Below are 15,261 nucleotides of genomic sequence, written 5' to 3' on the forward strand. Positions count from 1 at the left end.
TAGATGGGTACTACCGACATTCAGTGGGGTTCAATTTTCGAAACTGTGAATTAAATTTGTTAAGATAGAATTCTGTGATTAAATCTATAACGTAAAAAGAGTTTTACTTCACCCACCTCAAGATATGCATCATTCAATCCAAGTTCCTCTTTCTCTGACCTTTTGGATTTGATAGCGCTCACTCTATTTGACTTCAGTTGTCTTTTCACCCAACTCTCGATACTATGGTTGTATTTCATAAATGTGACATAACAAACATAAGCCCCGATTAAAATCAGCGATTCCCACCACTCGATCGCCTCGTCTATGAAGAAGCCAATTAACATGATTAGAGCCATGCTATAGAATATACAATCTCGGAATAACGGCCACCAAGTTAGACGTAAAACTTCCTTTGAGAACACAGCACACATGCCTATTACAAACAAAACATTGAAGACAGCTGAGCCCACTATGGTTCCAAAACCAACGTTCGATTTTGGATCCACGAACACTCCAATAAATGAAGTACAAAGCTCTGGCATACTCCCACCGGCAGCCATAAATGTAGCCCCGGCGACATCCTCTGAAATGTCTAATTTCTCCGTGATAACTGCTAAAGCGGGAATGAAAAATTCATCGCATGCAATGGATAGTGCAAGGAACATGTAACACATACCAGTGATGTGTAAAACAACAGCTCCTTGCCTTTTTTGTGACAAGGAAAATATATCGTTCGGATATAAGCCGCCAGTATCATTCTCCGACGTGTGTTCATTTGACGCCAGTAAAGATCGATGTTTGTGTGTATTTTCTTTCCTGTTAAGCGAACGTGATGCGATGTCCAAGTCGAAAGCTGAGAGTAAATTTACTCCAAGACTACACAAAACTGCAGATGTGAGAAGGAAAATGTGAGGATTGTGAGTTCGTCTGTGTAAACGATGCCAAAAAAACGACCGTTCAGATTTCATAACCATTTTATCAAGGACACAGCTCACGATATGAGCTTGAGAAATAAGCTTTCCATCCAATGCAGCCCGAAGGAATTAAATGAAGAGTTTATTTGTTCAACGCCAACGGAGAGGAGATAATAACATTCGTTCAGTGATTTCCAGCGGTGTTTAACCTCTCCGGCTTTTTTTGTGAGACGCAATACGCATTATCTTGTTGCTAGTGATGAGAGAGTACTTGTGGAAAATCCGTAAAGAGGATATAATCTGTATGTTGAGCCCATCGCATCAAAATAGGTCGTACGGCCGTGCACTGATGGGAAATGCGGCGTCAAGCCATCACTTTTGACCAATGCTCACTATTTCTGTCCAGAATACAAAATTTCTGAGGAAGAAGAGAACACAGAATTAAATCTCCGATGAAAGTTAAACAAGATTAACGCCACTTTTGTCCCATGTTTCTTGTGTCATTCCTCGTTCACCGAGAAATATAATGCTATGTGAGGTGATCTTAGCAACTATAAGTTCCTCCCAAGAGTCAACGCGGTAGGTGTCCCTCGTTTTAGTAAAATATTCAACATTATTTACACTTTTTACTTTCAAGAAAATTATTAACAGCGATTGCCGGACCCAGTTCTTCTAATCACTGGTAGAAAAATATTGAAGTCTGGTTTGATTGCTTTCTCGAAAGCAAAACTCATCATGTTAAAAATTTACCCTACTAGTGGAATCGCTTTGGTTTTTATATTTCGACAATGTTTATTTTTTGCGGGCGTTTCTTTCGTGATAACAAAAGAAAAAGATACATTTAAATGATATGTCAGACCTTCATAAGTTTTCAAACTGACAATAAATTTGCAAGGTGTGACTTCTCGAAATGCGAATGAAAAATTGCTTTTAATAGTTACGTAATGCTTACGTAACGTGCAAGGAAGTGAAAATGACGACATCGCGGGTGGATGAGTGTCTTAAAGAGGCTTAGAAGGTCAAACCAGCTCTGGGATTAAATCAAGCAGACGATCGAAAAAGTAACTGTATGTTTATATAAATATTATGCTCCGTTTTTGTTTTCACAGACCAATAATCGGACTAGTGAGTGCGAATAAACGACTAAATACAGTTCAAACACATCTTTAGACTTGCCACAAGTCGACCTCACGAGAATCCCAGGAGAAAATGTTTTGACGAGCGAAACGTGATTTTTCGTTCGCGAAGTGGATGAGCGAGCGACGCGGTTCAATACATAGATATGTTGTAGTTCAATTTTGACTGCTGGTACAATTTGTTTTTGAACTTGTACAATTTTAATTGTACAGGTGTCTGATAAAACTATGTAAAACTGAATCAAAAGTGCCTAAACTGGAAAAGCAACGCAAAGCATAGGAACTTTATTTAAGTGTCAAGTCTTCTAGTGCTGAAGCAGTAATTGGGGACACTGTAAACTGAGATTAACAAGTTAACGCAAATCAAATAAAATGTTGGATTTTGAGGAAAGGGGCCGAAAACCGGAGTACCCGTAGAAAAACCTCTCGTAGAGCGTTGAAGTTTATAAATGAAGGGTTTACCGTTTAGTGTTTAGTAACTGTGGATGCGTCGATAAGGAATGAAGCCCGAAAATTTAGTTTTATTTATCAAGGTGAAATTGACCACCGAGAAAGAATTGTCAGCTGACGTTTTTTCGACGCCTGGTCAGAACGAACAATTCGCTCTGACGAGTTTTCTCTTGCGAAGGGCTATCTTTCGTTCTAATTGACATTTCTCGACTCGTCTGATAAAACCGAAATTTCGTTTTTTGATGTTTATAATACACAAACGTCGAGATACACGGATTTGTATGGGAAAATGGTTCTATTCTTTACTTCATCTTCCGGAAAAAGGTCTTGGCGACCACATAAACATCGGTTCGGAAACTGATCGATCCAAGAATATTCTCCAAGCCGCTCTATCCTTGGCCAGAGTATTTGACTAACCAGTCGAAAAAACTACCTAATGGACATAATTCGATCATAAACTCCTTCCCAGTAGCAAAGAACCACACAACTGAAAGGTTAGTTATAGTATCACTATGTCCAATCATGCAATGAACTACTTTTACTCCCAGAGTGGGGAAAATGACGGGAAAGCAGACAACTTTAAATTGCTCGTGAGCTGTTAGTAAGATGTGATAAGATTCAGTTTAGAGTTACGGATTTTGACTTTTTCTTACTTGTTATGCGCGATAGTTCTCTAAATGCCGTAACAAACTATAATTAGAACAAGTCGGTGTCGCTCGTAAAAACAAGGAGGCGATCATTTCAAAGGACGATGACGAAATGATTAGAAGAGATGTACTTTATATCCAATGACGACTCAGGTATACTCGACCGCTTAGTGCCCCCGAGAAGGGCCGAGTTCCGATTACGAGTCGGAAGCTTCAGACAACCACCAGAGGGTAATAATTTGCTAAGTGTTTTAAAGCTAATTTTTTCCTCTTTCTTTTCAATGTCTTTCTACTCTGTTCTTTCAGTAAGGATTCCTTTCCGAGGAAGTTGTCGATTTCCGCGATTACAAAAGAGTTTTCAGTCCGGCGTTTCCCGGGTGATAAGTTGAAACCAAGGAGCTGAAGAAGCATTGCTGTTTTGGTAAACTACGCTAGTTGCTTGTTTATACATGAAATACAATCTATTCAAAAAACCATCAACGAGAGGTATTTAATCGCCACCTTCAAATTAGTTGTATCGCGATGGAACTTTCTGGCTAGATGACAATAGAAAAATTGGTTGATAAGTCGACATGCTGGTTGTTATATAGTTGCAATGTCTTACTCTAAAGGCCGAAAACATCTTTAAAACAATTTTCTTATAATTACTACAACATTAATTACCTTTTAAACAAGCCGTTCCGTATAAACCAGGATTTTTTTACATTTCACATCATTCAAAACTAGTCAAACAATTTTTCGTTGAAACTGTTAAGCCTGGTTTCCACATGATCTGCAACGGTCTGCGATCAGTCTGCGACTCGGTCGCAATGGTCGGGAAAGTTGAATCTAGTTCTACTGTACCGACCATTACGACTGTGCCGCAAACCGATCACAGATCATATGCAAACCAGGCTTTAACGTTCTTCTTACCTTTTCGGTTTGCTTTGTTGTCTGTTTATTTTATGAAAAATTTCACATCTTCCGCAAGCGTATTCTTCGTTTCACGTCGTTGAATATAGGGAGATTATCTGAATGCGGGAGCTCTGGGTTTCGATTCCTGTCACTGATTGAAATGAACATTGAACGGCAACGGTCTAGCGATGCGGGTTGGAATCACAGCACGTGCGCTCCAAATTTCACTGCGCTTTCTATCCACTGCTTAAAGGAGGGCGATAAAACGAGTACCGGGTTACTGAGGACAAGTTGTACTTGTAACGGGACAGGAGTGGCGCGCACACCTGCCGTAATAACAGTAGAAACTATTGAAAGAGTAGTCTTCGGGTTAACTTTGACTTCGGTCACCGATCGGCCGCTAGTCTTGTTTTGTTTTAGATTCCAATAAAGTTTGATTTCACTTTATTACCATAAACTTCTGTGAATAAATCCCTTTTATGTTTTTTTTCAAGAGCCTGAGAGCACGGTATTCGATTGGTTCTTGGCACGGTCCGGATTTCCAATCTCTGCCATGGGCACAGTAACGCGCCAACAACCAGCCAGATTGCAGAATTGGTTACCCTACTCTCTTGAGAAAAAAGTCGTTTGCTAGCTAGGTATCAGGTGAAAAACTATGATCTCGGTCACAGTTCTTCACCATGCGGACCTCCCAGCCGGCAAATAACATATGTTTAGGCATGGCCATAATTGTTGCTCGTGCTAGACGTGTGATGAAGTTGGATTTTGAATTTCCTGATGTCGAAAGTAGCCGTTTTGTGAAGTCTACCCGTACAGGTCCGTACAGATGGCAAACAGGTGACAACCAGCTTTTACTAAAAAACAACCTTGTGTAGACGTTGCATTAACTAACATGAGTACACAAATGTAGCAGTCACAGAACACTGGAAAGAACCGATATATCGTGGAGAGCAAAGCAAAATAAAACATGACATCAACAAGCGAGTTTGGGGGCGCATGTACTGTTGAGTTCAGTACGGACTAGTCTGAAATTTCAGCCGTCTCCTCCCCAACCCTAGGGGGCACGGGAGAGAGAACTCCCGCGCCCCCTATGGTTAGGGAGGAGACGGCTGAAACTTCATTTTCTAGAAGTGAGTTCTTTTTCAAAGCAAAACGAGTCTTATTTGACAATTATTCGCCTCGGGCTCTGTGAATATTGGTGAATATTTACCGAGACGTAGTCGAGCCTGGGGCGAATAATTGTTTTAGTATAATTTTCAGCTGTGAATATCAAGAAAGTGCAAAACAACGTACTAAAACACGATAAGTCACGAGAAGTGCTTGCTTAGCTTAGCAGCTGCGCCTCTAAAATGTTTTACTCACCGGGTGGTGCGGTGAACATAACACCGAATTCTTATATTCACCGCTGAAAATTAAACTAAAATAATGTAATTGATGGACATAATGAAAATATACAGTTTTGAAGTTTGAGAAGCATACCTCATAAGCATAGCTGTCATCCTGGAAAACGTAAGGTCTCAATAAGAAAGATGAAAGGTAATCCACCCTTTCCCCATACATTCCTTTACCGTAATATAATTTCAGTTGTCATTCCTTATTATTATTGTACCGTATCCGTTAAGTCTGTTAAAATCCTTGTCTTAAGCGCTGTATCAAATCACACACCATTGTAACGTCTTTGTTAACCTATAGTTGCTATGGTTAACCGTAGTCTTTGCTTGTAAAGGGCAGTGCTTTTCGAAATATTCGCCTTTTTCTATGTATTCCTTAATAATAATAATAATAATAATAATAATAATAATAATAATAATAATAATAATAATAATAATAGTTTAATAACACTTCTGGCAGTTGAAAACTGAATAAACAGTGCAATTTACAAAATCGAATACTTATAAGTAAGTCTATCAGAAGTGAAACCAAAACCAATCGTGGCTCGCGCGTGCACATTTTCCCGCGCTTTGTGTCGACTACGTGGAATTACTTCGAGTTTTGATTGGTTTACTGGATTGTCTCCGTCCTTTTTGATTGGCCAAATTAATTACTTTGGTTTTGGTTTTACGACACTCAACTGAAACTCGCTCTACAATAACAAGTATTGTAATAATTGGAATGACGAGAACCTAAAAGTGAAAAAGTCATTTGCTTTCTTTGTCCTTTTCATTGTTGTAGCGGCTTTAGTATTTCCTGATCTTAACTGGTATGGGATAGATCTTGTCGTAACATGCGGAGCTAAGAAGGATATGGGGTGGCTCTCATTCCTCGTATCAGCCATCAACTTTTTACGTAATTATTATGAATATGCTGCGATTTGCTAACGATGTCAGATTTGCTTGATCTAGGACTTGTTGATAACTAGAGTTTGGAAATATCATCATTAGTCTTAAAGCTCTTCTTTTTATAGATTCAAAAGCGTCAGAAGGTTATGCAGGAATAACCTGCCACACTTGCGCAGCATAATTTAAGACCGATCTAATATTAAATGTGTTTACTTTGAGCATGTCTTGTGATATGACTCCAGCGCGCTTCAACAACCTAAGTGCGTAAAATCTCTTACATGTAGCTGTCTTGGCATATTCAACGTGAGTGTTCCATTTAAGGTCATCGCTAATTATAACTCTAAAAGCTTATACGTTCTTACTCGCTCAACTTCTTTGTCTCCAAGACTTATGGGTCGCATTGCGGTAATCGAATTCTCCATAAAATTTACATACATTTTTTTTACACGTTTTGGGATTTAGTTTCATCTTGTGTTCAATACAATAATCATGGATTTCTCTGAAAACTACGTCTAGCATACTAATGGTGTCTTGCGATAATCTCGATTGCAGTAGTGTCATCGACATACTTTGTACGCAAATGCCAGTTCCTGAACAGCCTGTTTACCATGACAGCCAAGAGCGTTAATCCGAATTTTGTTCCTTGTGGGACGCCACCGGTTGACTTGTTTCCATGGCGACAGAGAGGAAGGAAGGAACGTATCCAAAAAAACAGTGTTTGATCGATATTAAAGGATCTGAGCTCATCTAGTAATATTGAATGGTCTATGAGACTTTCACAAAGCGCGCGCTTTACTTTTGTTATGTTATAACAATTTAGTATAAATACACAGGTGATTATACAAAATCGCGCGCTCTCATTGGCTCGCTATCTCGGATTATCAGCTGATAATCACCTCGACGGACAAAATGGCTGCCAGTAGTCGTTTTGCCACTGTAAGTGAAGATGTTTTCGCGTTGAAATGTTTTTTTTTCCTCTTTTTTGAAATAATCACCTGTGTACTTATACTAAAACAATTATTCGCCTCAGGCTCAGTGATTATCGGTGATTATTAAATTCTCAACCTCGGATAATGCATTTCGCGTGCTCTGATTGGTTCACTCAATCTCGGTTATCAGCTCATATACCTTGGTTTGACCTTATATGGTAAATGATTGCGTTAAGCGTTGATAAACTAAAAATGCTTTCGCCGGAAAGCGAAATTTCTCTTTGAATAAAGCCAAAAAGAAAAAAAAAACTTTTTGTTGTGGAAAGTTTGGATCAATTCCGACGTTTAGAAGTACGCGAAAAGGAAAGAAATGTTTTTGTGATGAGCCTGCGTCTGTCTGACAACAAGGTATTACACAACATCGCATTAGTTCTCATCAAGTTTTTTTCGATTTCGCTCGGATTTGCTCGCTTTTTCCGCTCCTATTTCGTACTTCCAAATTTTTGGAGTTGAAGGAATTTAATAAAACAATTATTCCATTCGCGCTTGTTGGATATGAGACTGGTTATAGCCAACTCGGCGCTACGCGCCTCGTTGGCTATTTACCATCTCATATCCAACGCGCGCTCATGGAATAATTGTTAAATATTCACCTCGACTTCGTCTCGGTGAATATTCACCGATAATCACTTCACCTTCACCTTCGGCGAATAATAGTTAATTATAAAATAATTTGGATAGTGCGCGCACTGTCATTCGTCAATAGCTGTCTTTGATTGGTTATGTGTTGTCAGACGCGCATTTTTAATGGCTGGAAGGAAATGTATCAAGAAAATCTGTTTCAATCAAGAAGTAAAAAAAAAAAAAAACAGCATTTTCCTTCATTTGTTGAATTGTTTTTTAGAAATATTGTATAAAAGAAATGAGGACTTTTTTGCGTGTCCACATAGTCTCGACTCGAATTCTCCCAACTCCCCCTCGTGTTTAGATGAGGCTATGTAAACAAGGAAAAAGTCCTCTATTGCTTAAATTTAGTACATACTAAAACAGTGGATAGCGTTGATTGGCCACTCAAACTACGAATATCCTTTGTTAGTATCACCCAACTAGTGGACTAATGCAAATCCTGCATCTTGACTGGCTATGATACTAGAGGACTATTAGTAATAGTCCTCGAGTAGCGAAAAGCGTGACGTTTTTTTCGTTTTATTCCCAAATAAATATTTCTTCAACATGCATTTACTAACTTCATTATTGCCTTTTCTGTCCGACTAGCTGGGTGATTCTAAAACAATTAGACCCTTCGCCCTCAAGGGCAACGGGTCAATAGTTCCTTCGGCTTCGCCTCATGGGCTATTGTTGCGGGCTACGGGTGTAATTGTTAACTATTTCACCTTCGAGCAACTCGCGCGGGATTTGCGCCCGAAAATATTGTAATCGTTGCAGGAATAAATGAGTTAAAATCATCTTTTTTTTGTTATATTATCTCATTGTTTTAGTAAACACTTAAAACAATTATTCACCTCATTACTAGTGTCGGTGGCTAGTGGTGGACGTTTAAATATCCACCATGAGTCACCTCCTCTTTGGTCAATAGTTGTTAATTAGGCCATTGAAGGAGAAACGAAAAAAAATTAGTAGTAAATCCTCGCGGTCTTCGGAAGCACTTTTTCTTTTGAATATCTGGATTTATTAAATTCTCAATCTCGGATATTGCATTTCTCGTGCTCTGATTGGTTTACTTAATCTCGGTTATCAGCTCATATACCTTAGTTTGACCTTATATGGCAAATGATTGCGCTGAGCGTTGCTAAGCTAAATTTTTTTCGTCGAAAAGCGAAATTTCTCTCTGAATAAAGCAGGATTTTCTCGCTTTTTTCTCTCGTATTTCGTTCTTCCAAACTTTTGGAGTTTAAGGAATTCAATAAAACAATTATTTCATTCGCGCTTGTTGGATATGAGTCTGGTTATAGCCAACTCATATCCAACGCGCGCTTATGGAATAATTGTTAAATATTTTTACCACTTCACCAATTTAAATAATGATTAAGAGCGTATACGTACAAGCATTTTCATTTTAATTTGCACTAATCATGAAAATTGGAGGGTTTATAAGTTATCAGTAAGTGTGATGGCACGACGAGGGTACGGTAGTCAAAACAATTCCTTGTTTTTAACACGTTTGATTGTTTTTTGTTGTTGTTGATGTTTTTGTCACATACACCCCGATTTACAAAGACCGGGCATGAAAGCTTTTAAACTGAAGAAGTTGGTTCATTTTGCATATACATAAGCTTTAATTGATTGAAATTCTGATGAGTCTAGAATAGCACTTAATGGCCGTGTTTTCAGACAACCATTGTCTCTCATAACATTCTTGAAAGTGGTTCGTTTGAAGACTTCGTTAAGCGACTTAAAAATGATACATGTTTTCAAGGGTAAGATTAAATGAGGAGAGAGTAGGTGTCAATACAATAATAAAAATAGCACGCCTGTTGTATTTCCGATTTGGTGGCTTAATATTTTTTAATCGGCAACTTTTTCTTTCCGGATACACCTTCCGTCCACACGTATCCGGTGATTTCGCTGGCGAATCCGGAACTTTTTCAATGCGCTCTCCAGTGCGGATATTTTTCAATCCGCTATGAATCCGGAATCGTGTGGACGCTGAATCTGGAAATTTTTTTCTCCGGATGACGTAACAAGATTGAGCCTAGTTCCTCACCGTGGATGGCTGCCGAGCTGCAGAGTCGGCTGCCGAGGGTTTCATGGCGCATTTTTGCGTCATTTAAAACGACGAAAAGATTCATTACGGTTCTGAGTTTGCAGCTGATTTTCGAGCTGTCGATTTCATTAATGTACCGTATAAATTCAGTGCTGACAACGCGTGTGCCGCAAACAGGATGTTTGTTTTTCACGAGTTACGGAGTGATTATAAATTTGACGCTGAAATGGATTTTGAGTTGAGCGAATTCGTTCTGTCGAAGGGCGAACGCTCGAAACGTTTCGTCAGCTTTCGAATTTCTCTTTGTCTCACTTTCCCACCGACACACCATCACACACGGTTTCCTTAGAAACTAAACCCCTTCAAACATTTTAAGATTTAATGTGACATGCCGATGCAAATTGGTCAGCCAGTTGATTGAGATAGCTGGTGGGACGGTTTCAAAAGTTCAGCAAAGCTCTCAGAGATTAAAATTGAAATGTTAGTACAAATTCTAGTATCGCTTTACGACATTTTACTGGAAAATTTTCGCTTGTCACACGAAGAACACGTGAGTACGTTCATTGTTAAAGCCGCCACATTCTGCCTTAAATCTTTGGATATACATAATTTGTTCCATGTCAGAAAAGTGGCATTATAGGAGACCTTTCGTTCCTGGTGGCATCCCTTATCATTTACATCAAGTTTTTACCAACAATGATCCGTTATTTACCTAACGTTTTCACCTGCTATGAAAGGATCTCCAAACTTTCAAGTCATCCAGGTCTACGTGAATTAAATTTATGTCGCATTTTTATGTTTAGCTGGCCGGACTCTGCACTCGGCAACATTACTTATTAGATGATCGTCCTGTGTCCCTTCAGCGGAAAATTGTCAAATTCTTGAAAATGAAAAACGAGCTTGATACGTGAGCCCTGGAAACAATCTTTACAGAAGGCTGGCTTATCTATAGCAAGGTGAAAATATACTACAAGGGTGCTAGTTGTGGGCACATAGACAAGAACAAAACTTGTAAAGGTTCAAGATGAAACTAGTTATATGTTTCAAAAAGCTCAACTTATTAATAAACGTCTTCGATTTTTTTTTGTTTTTCATTAGAAGACTGAAACGGCTTTTTGAAGCATTCTGGAATGATATTGTTATGAAAACGAAAACTAACCACTCGCTGTCGCGTTGTGGAAACTGCTTGCTCTTCATGACGTAGCTGATTCAGTTGCGAGGGGAGGAAAAATAATAATAAGATCAACGTTTCCATGGTTTTCTACTCATCTAACCCCTGACTGATAATAACCGAGTTGGACAAGCCATAGCTAGACAAACAAGATTCTTACAGTGTCGTTTGCCTCAAGATAAATTCTTACCAAAACGAAGACTTCAGATATACAGTTTAACGAAAGCACAATGGCAACAATTTAAAATCCAGTTGGAAATAAAACAGAACTCGATGTTTGCGGCCAAAAACGGGGCAAACAGGTGTCATCGCGTGAAACTGGAATTAAACTTTTCCTTTGTAGACTTCATGAATGGTTTGCAGGAGCAGTGCCAAAGAAACAATGGAAAACCACGTCAAGCGACGATAAACTATTATTTATAACGGAAGACCGTCCTTTTTATTTCGTGTTGAATTATAAAATGCAAACGAATCGATGAAACGAAAATTTGGGCCTCCTGGCTTTATTATTCCTGCGTAGTTTCCCATGGAAAGTTAATCTGTTGTTTAATAGAACCTTAGAAGTATTGAATATACTAATCGAAAACTTTGTCAAATAGTTAAGTGATAACATGTAAATTAACATTCTGAGTTCGAGAAAACGGAGTAGCACTTCAAAAATCATGCAAGAAACAAAACGGGAGTCCTTCTTAGTTTAACGCGGCGTATTTCGCGCTCAATCCATTATCCGAAATCTTAAAGAGAACCCACAATTGAATAAAATTTTTAACTGTGGTAATTTAAATCGGTGGCTCTTAGGTAAAAATATCATTACAGGGCTTTAAACCTAAATGCTGTACATCCTTGGTGCACCAAGTCCATGCAAGAATGTGGAAACCCTTTTTACTCTGTGACAACACGGTGCACTTAATGTACTGAATATTTCGCGATTCATCTTACCAAATTTACCAGTTGCTTGGAGAGCCGAATTCCTGTCAAGGTGTTTAAAGGTCCTAGTCATCTATACAAGCAAGGGATTTTAGCGAAACGAACATAACATGACGAATATAAGAACCGAACGTAAATAATTTATATAAGATTCGCATGCATATTTTATGAATTCTGATGTAGAAGTGAATTTATAATTAGAGACCAGGTGAACGTGAGATAACGAACATTATATTGTGGACAAATATGTTCCCAGGTCCTGTCAGGTTTTCTTTATTGAAAATGATAGCAATAAGAAGAATCGATAAACAGAATATTGTTTTGGTCATTACAGAATGAATTTCATCTCGTTTAATTTTAAAAAGTTGTGCGGATATTGTCAGTGTTAAACTTTCAGTAGTCGAACCATGGTAATATAATTGGCAAAGGGAATTATATTTCCCCCTCAAATAAGGAGACCCATTATTTGAACGGGGTTTAGTGTTAAAGTATTTTTCAATGGAAAAACAAAATATTCAGCGAGTAACCGGATGAATTGGATTAATCAAAAAAAGTTGGCCAATAATTTCACAGGCGAATTGCTGTGAGACGCCTTGTTTGCAGTTTAATACTTCAAGGTGGAAAATGAAAACTCAAAAATCTAGAGAGATCGGTATACATAAATACACAAGAAAACCGTAAGAAATTAAGACAAATAAACAAGACCCTTAAACCATTATATCAAGCCAGTTTTGTTTTTGCATAACATGAAAACAGTCTACAAATTGGTTAAGTACTGCAATATATCGAAGTATCCCTTTGTTTAACGAAAATTTTCCCTTTAATAAATGCAATTTTAACTGTCTCTGTCACGCTGGATAGCACGGTCTTTTTTTCACAAATATTGAACAATCTCCTTGAATTTATGTCTGTATTTTGTTGCTAGAAGTCTTCTAAGCTTTGCATCTTCAATTGTTATTAATGAAAAAGATTAGGCCGCGCTGTTAAATGCTTCGTGTTTCATTTATTTCAGCCACAGAAAAATCCCAGCAAAAACTGTCATGTCAGAGTACGTTACAAATTTTTTTTTTTTATTGTTTCGTCATCTGCGAATGATCAGTGACGGGAAATGAAAATCACAATTTGAAAGCGAGATAAGTCGAAGAAACCGTTACATGAAAGTACAGTAAGTTCTACTTTTCGTACAACTTGTCTTGCAACGATTTCACCTGTACGCAGGTTTCCTCGACGTGAAAATGTTGTATTGTGTGGTATTGCGTAAAACGCTGCTAATCAAGTTGCATAATACATAGCGCCTTTATTGCTTTACCACCTTTGAACCCTGCACAACTCAGCCAGTTTTCATTTACACGAGTTGCTTCAACACTTGCCCTTGGTCTACTGCTCAACCGGAAAGGTTTATTAAAAATTCACGTACGTAAAGATTGCGCAAAAAAATGCCAACACCTTAAAAATCCACCTTAACAACAATAGATTTAATACGTTCGTATTTACCTAATGACGTGTAAAAAAGACGCGCTACATCGTTGAGGTTTTGTGAACGAAAGGCGAACGCTTAGAGATCGTGGAAAGAAAATTAAGCGTTAGCCCTTTAGCTTTGAGAAGGTACAAAGGGAAGGCATCCATTGCGCCCGCAAAATTGGTTCCAAGTGTCTAGGAACAGATTCATCATGGAGCAGTCACTTTTCTATTCCGTTTATAACGAAACACTTTGGCTCCTTTCCACTCGAACGTTTTCGGAAAAACAGAAAATGCTTGGGAGTTGTTTTTCCTCTTCAATTAAGGACGGTGCCTACTAATTCAAAGGTATTTTTGCCCGATTTATGATTATGCAGGAAAGGTAGATCTTCCCAAGTGTTATTGAAATCCAAAAAGAAAATTGGGGGTAACCAAGCATTTTTCAAAGATAATTCATGAACAATATTTGTATATACAAAGCAATGTATGACGTTCTTTCTGAAATTGAAGCTCAATTATCTCTAAAGAATGCCTGGCTACCCCCAATTTTCTTTTTGGATACCAAGAGTACTTACTAAGATCTACTTTCTCTGCATAGTTTTAAACCGCGCAAAAATATCCCTCAATTAGTAAGCATCACCAATAGGAAATCCGAGTATCTGGAGATGCGCAGAACGTATGCGCAATAACATTAGTAGGCACCGTCCTTAAACATCAGCCTGCCATTTTATTAGCGATGGTTGGACTGAAAGGAAACTGAATTTGAAATAGTTGGTTGCACACTTCCGGTTTATTAAGTCTAATTTGGCCAATTCACGTCGTTGTTGGTATGTACTAACCCACTCGACAAGGCGGTAATGTTACTTAGCAATTTTCATAGTATTTGCTTCGCATGGAAACCAGCACTAGGGGTTTTTCCAATCAAACGAAATCAACGAAAAGCAACAACTGTTAAGAATCCCAACTAGCCATGGACGGAGACAAATCAATTGGTTGTTTACTTTCAAATGTAGCCGAGCAGTTTACAGAACTAAGACCATAACTGGTTGTTCCAGGTTTAGTGAGGAACAGAATGTAATTTCCGCGAAGATCATGCATAAGAAGGGGACGGGAGAGAAAACGTATTTTTGATAAAAGCAGAAAAACCATTTTTCCAAAAAAGAAAACAAAACAAGAAACACATACTTTTATCAAGTAATACGAGGAAATTTTGAATGCGCTTATTGCATAGAGATGTCGAGCTTGACTTTCGTAGTAAGAGGACTGGTAATCTGCAAATATAAATATCGTTATTCTCTTATTTACATTATTATACCGTTTCTTTGACACGAGAATTACAGTGAAATGAAAGCACAACTTTGTCGCGAATTTTCTATGATAAAAACTTGTTCAGAAATCCAAAATCTACGTTAACAGCACACACCAGGCCTACTCCTGAGTATCTGGCTAGAAATCATTTCCTCTGGCCGCGCTTCAGCCATTCGATGAGGGCCAGTCTCGTGCTTCTTAAGTTGCCTCGCTCATGCCCAAAAAGAATTCTGGGTAATTCTGCCATTCCATGACAAGGCAAGACTCCCGATTCTCTTCATAGTTTTTTACATAAGTGTCGGGCCACCCAGTCCTACCAGCAAAATAACGCATCGATTGAAGGTTTTAGCTTTCAAAACTTGCCCAGATTGTGTCAGTAGGTTCTGGAATTCGTCCACAGAAAGGCCAGAGACAACTTCACTCGTGAACCGCCATGTTTAC

General features: G+C 38.4%; 1 protein-coding gene across 3 annotated transcripts in view; it reads right to left on the reverse strand.

The window, feature by feature from the left end:
• The window catches only part of LOC137992177 (sodium/potassium/calcium exchanger 2-like), a 31,676-nt gene extending 19,486 nt beyond the window's left edge, over positions 1-12,190 (reverse strand). The window contains exons 1-2 of one of the 3 annotated variants that reach the window (XM_068837323.1): positions 12,067-12,190; positions 117-1,314 (exon numbers count right to left, since the gene is read on the reverse strand). In XM_068837323.1, coding sequence (XP_068693424.1) covers positions 117-956 — 840 coding nt within the window. In that variant the 5' untranslated portion in view covers positions 957-1,314; positions 12,067-12,190. Of the gene's footprint in view, positions 1-116; positions 1,315-4,041; positions 4,181-12,066 lie in introns of those variants that run through there. The other 2 variants (XM_068837325.1, XM_068837324.1) reach the window with 2 other exon arrangements.
• Positions 12,191-15,261: the final 3,071 nt, after the last annotated feature.

Source organism: Montipora foliosa, chromosome 2 (assembly GCF_036669935.1).
Source record: "Montipora foliosa isolate CH-2021 chromosome 2, ASM3666993v2, whole genome shotgun sequence".
Taxonomy (NCBI): domain Eukaryota; kingdom Metazoa; phylum Cnidaria; class Anthozoa; order Scleractinia; family Acroporidae; genus Montipora; species Montipora foliosa.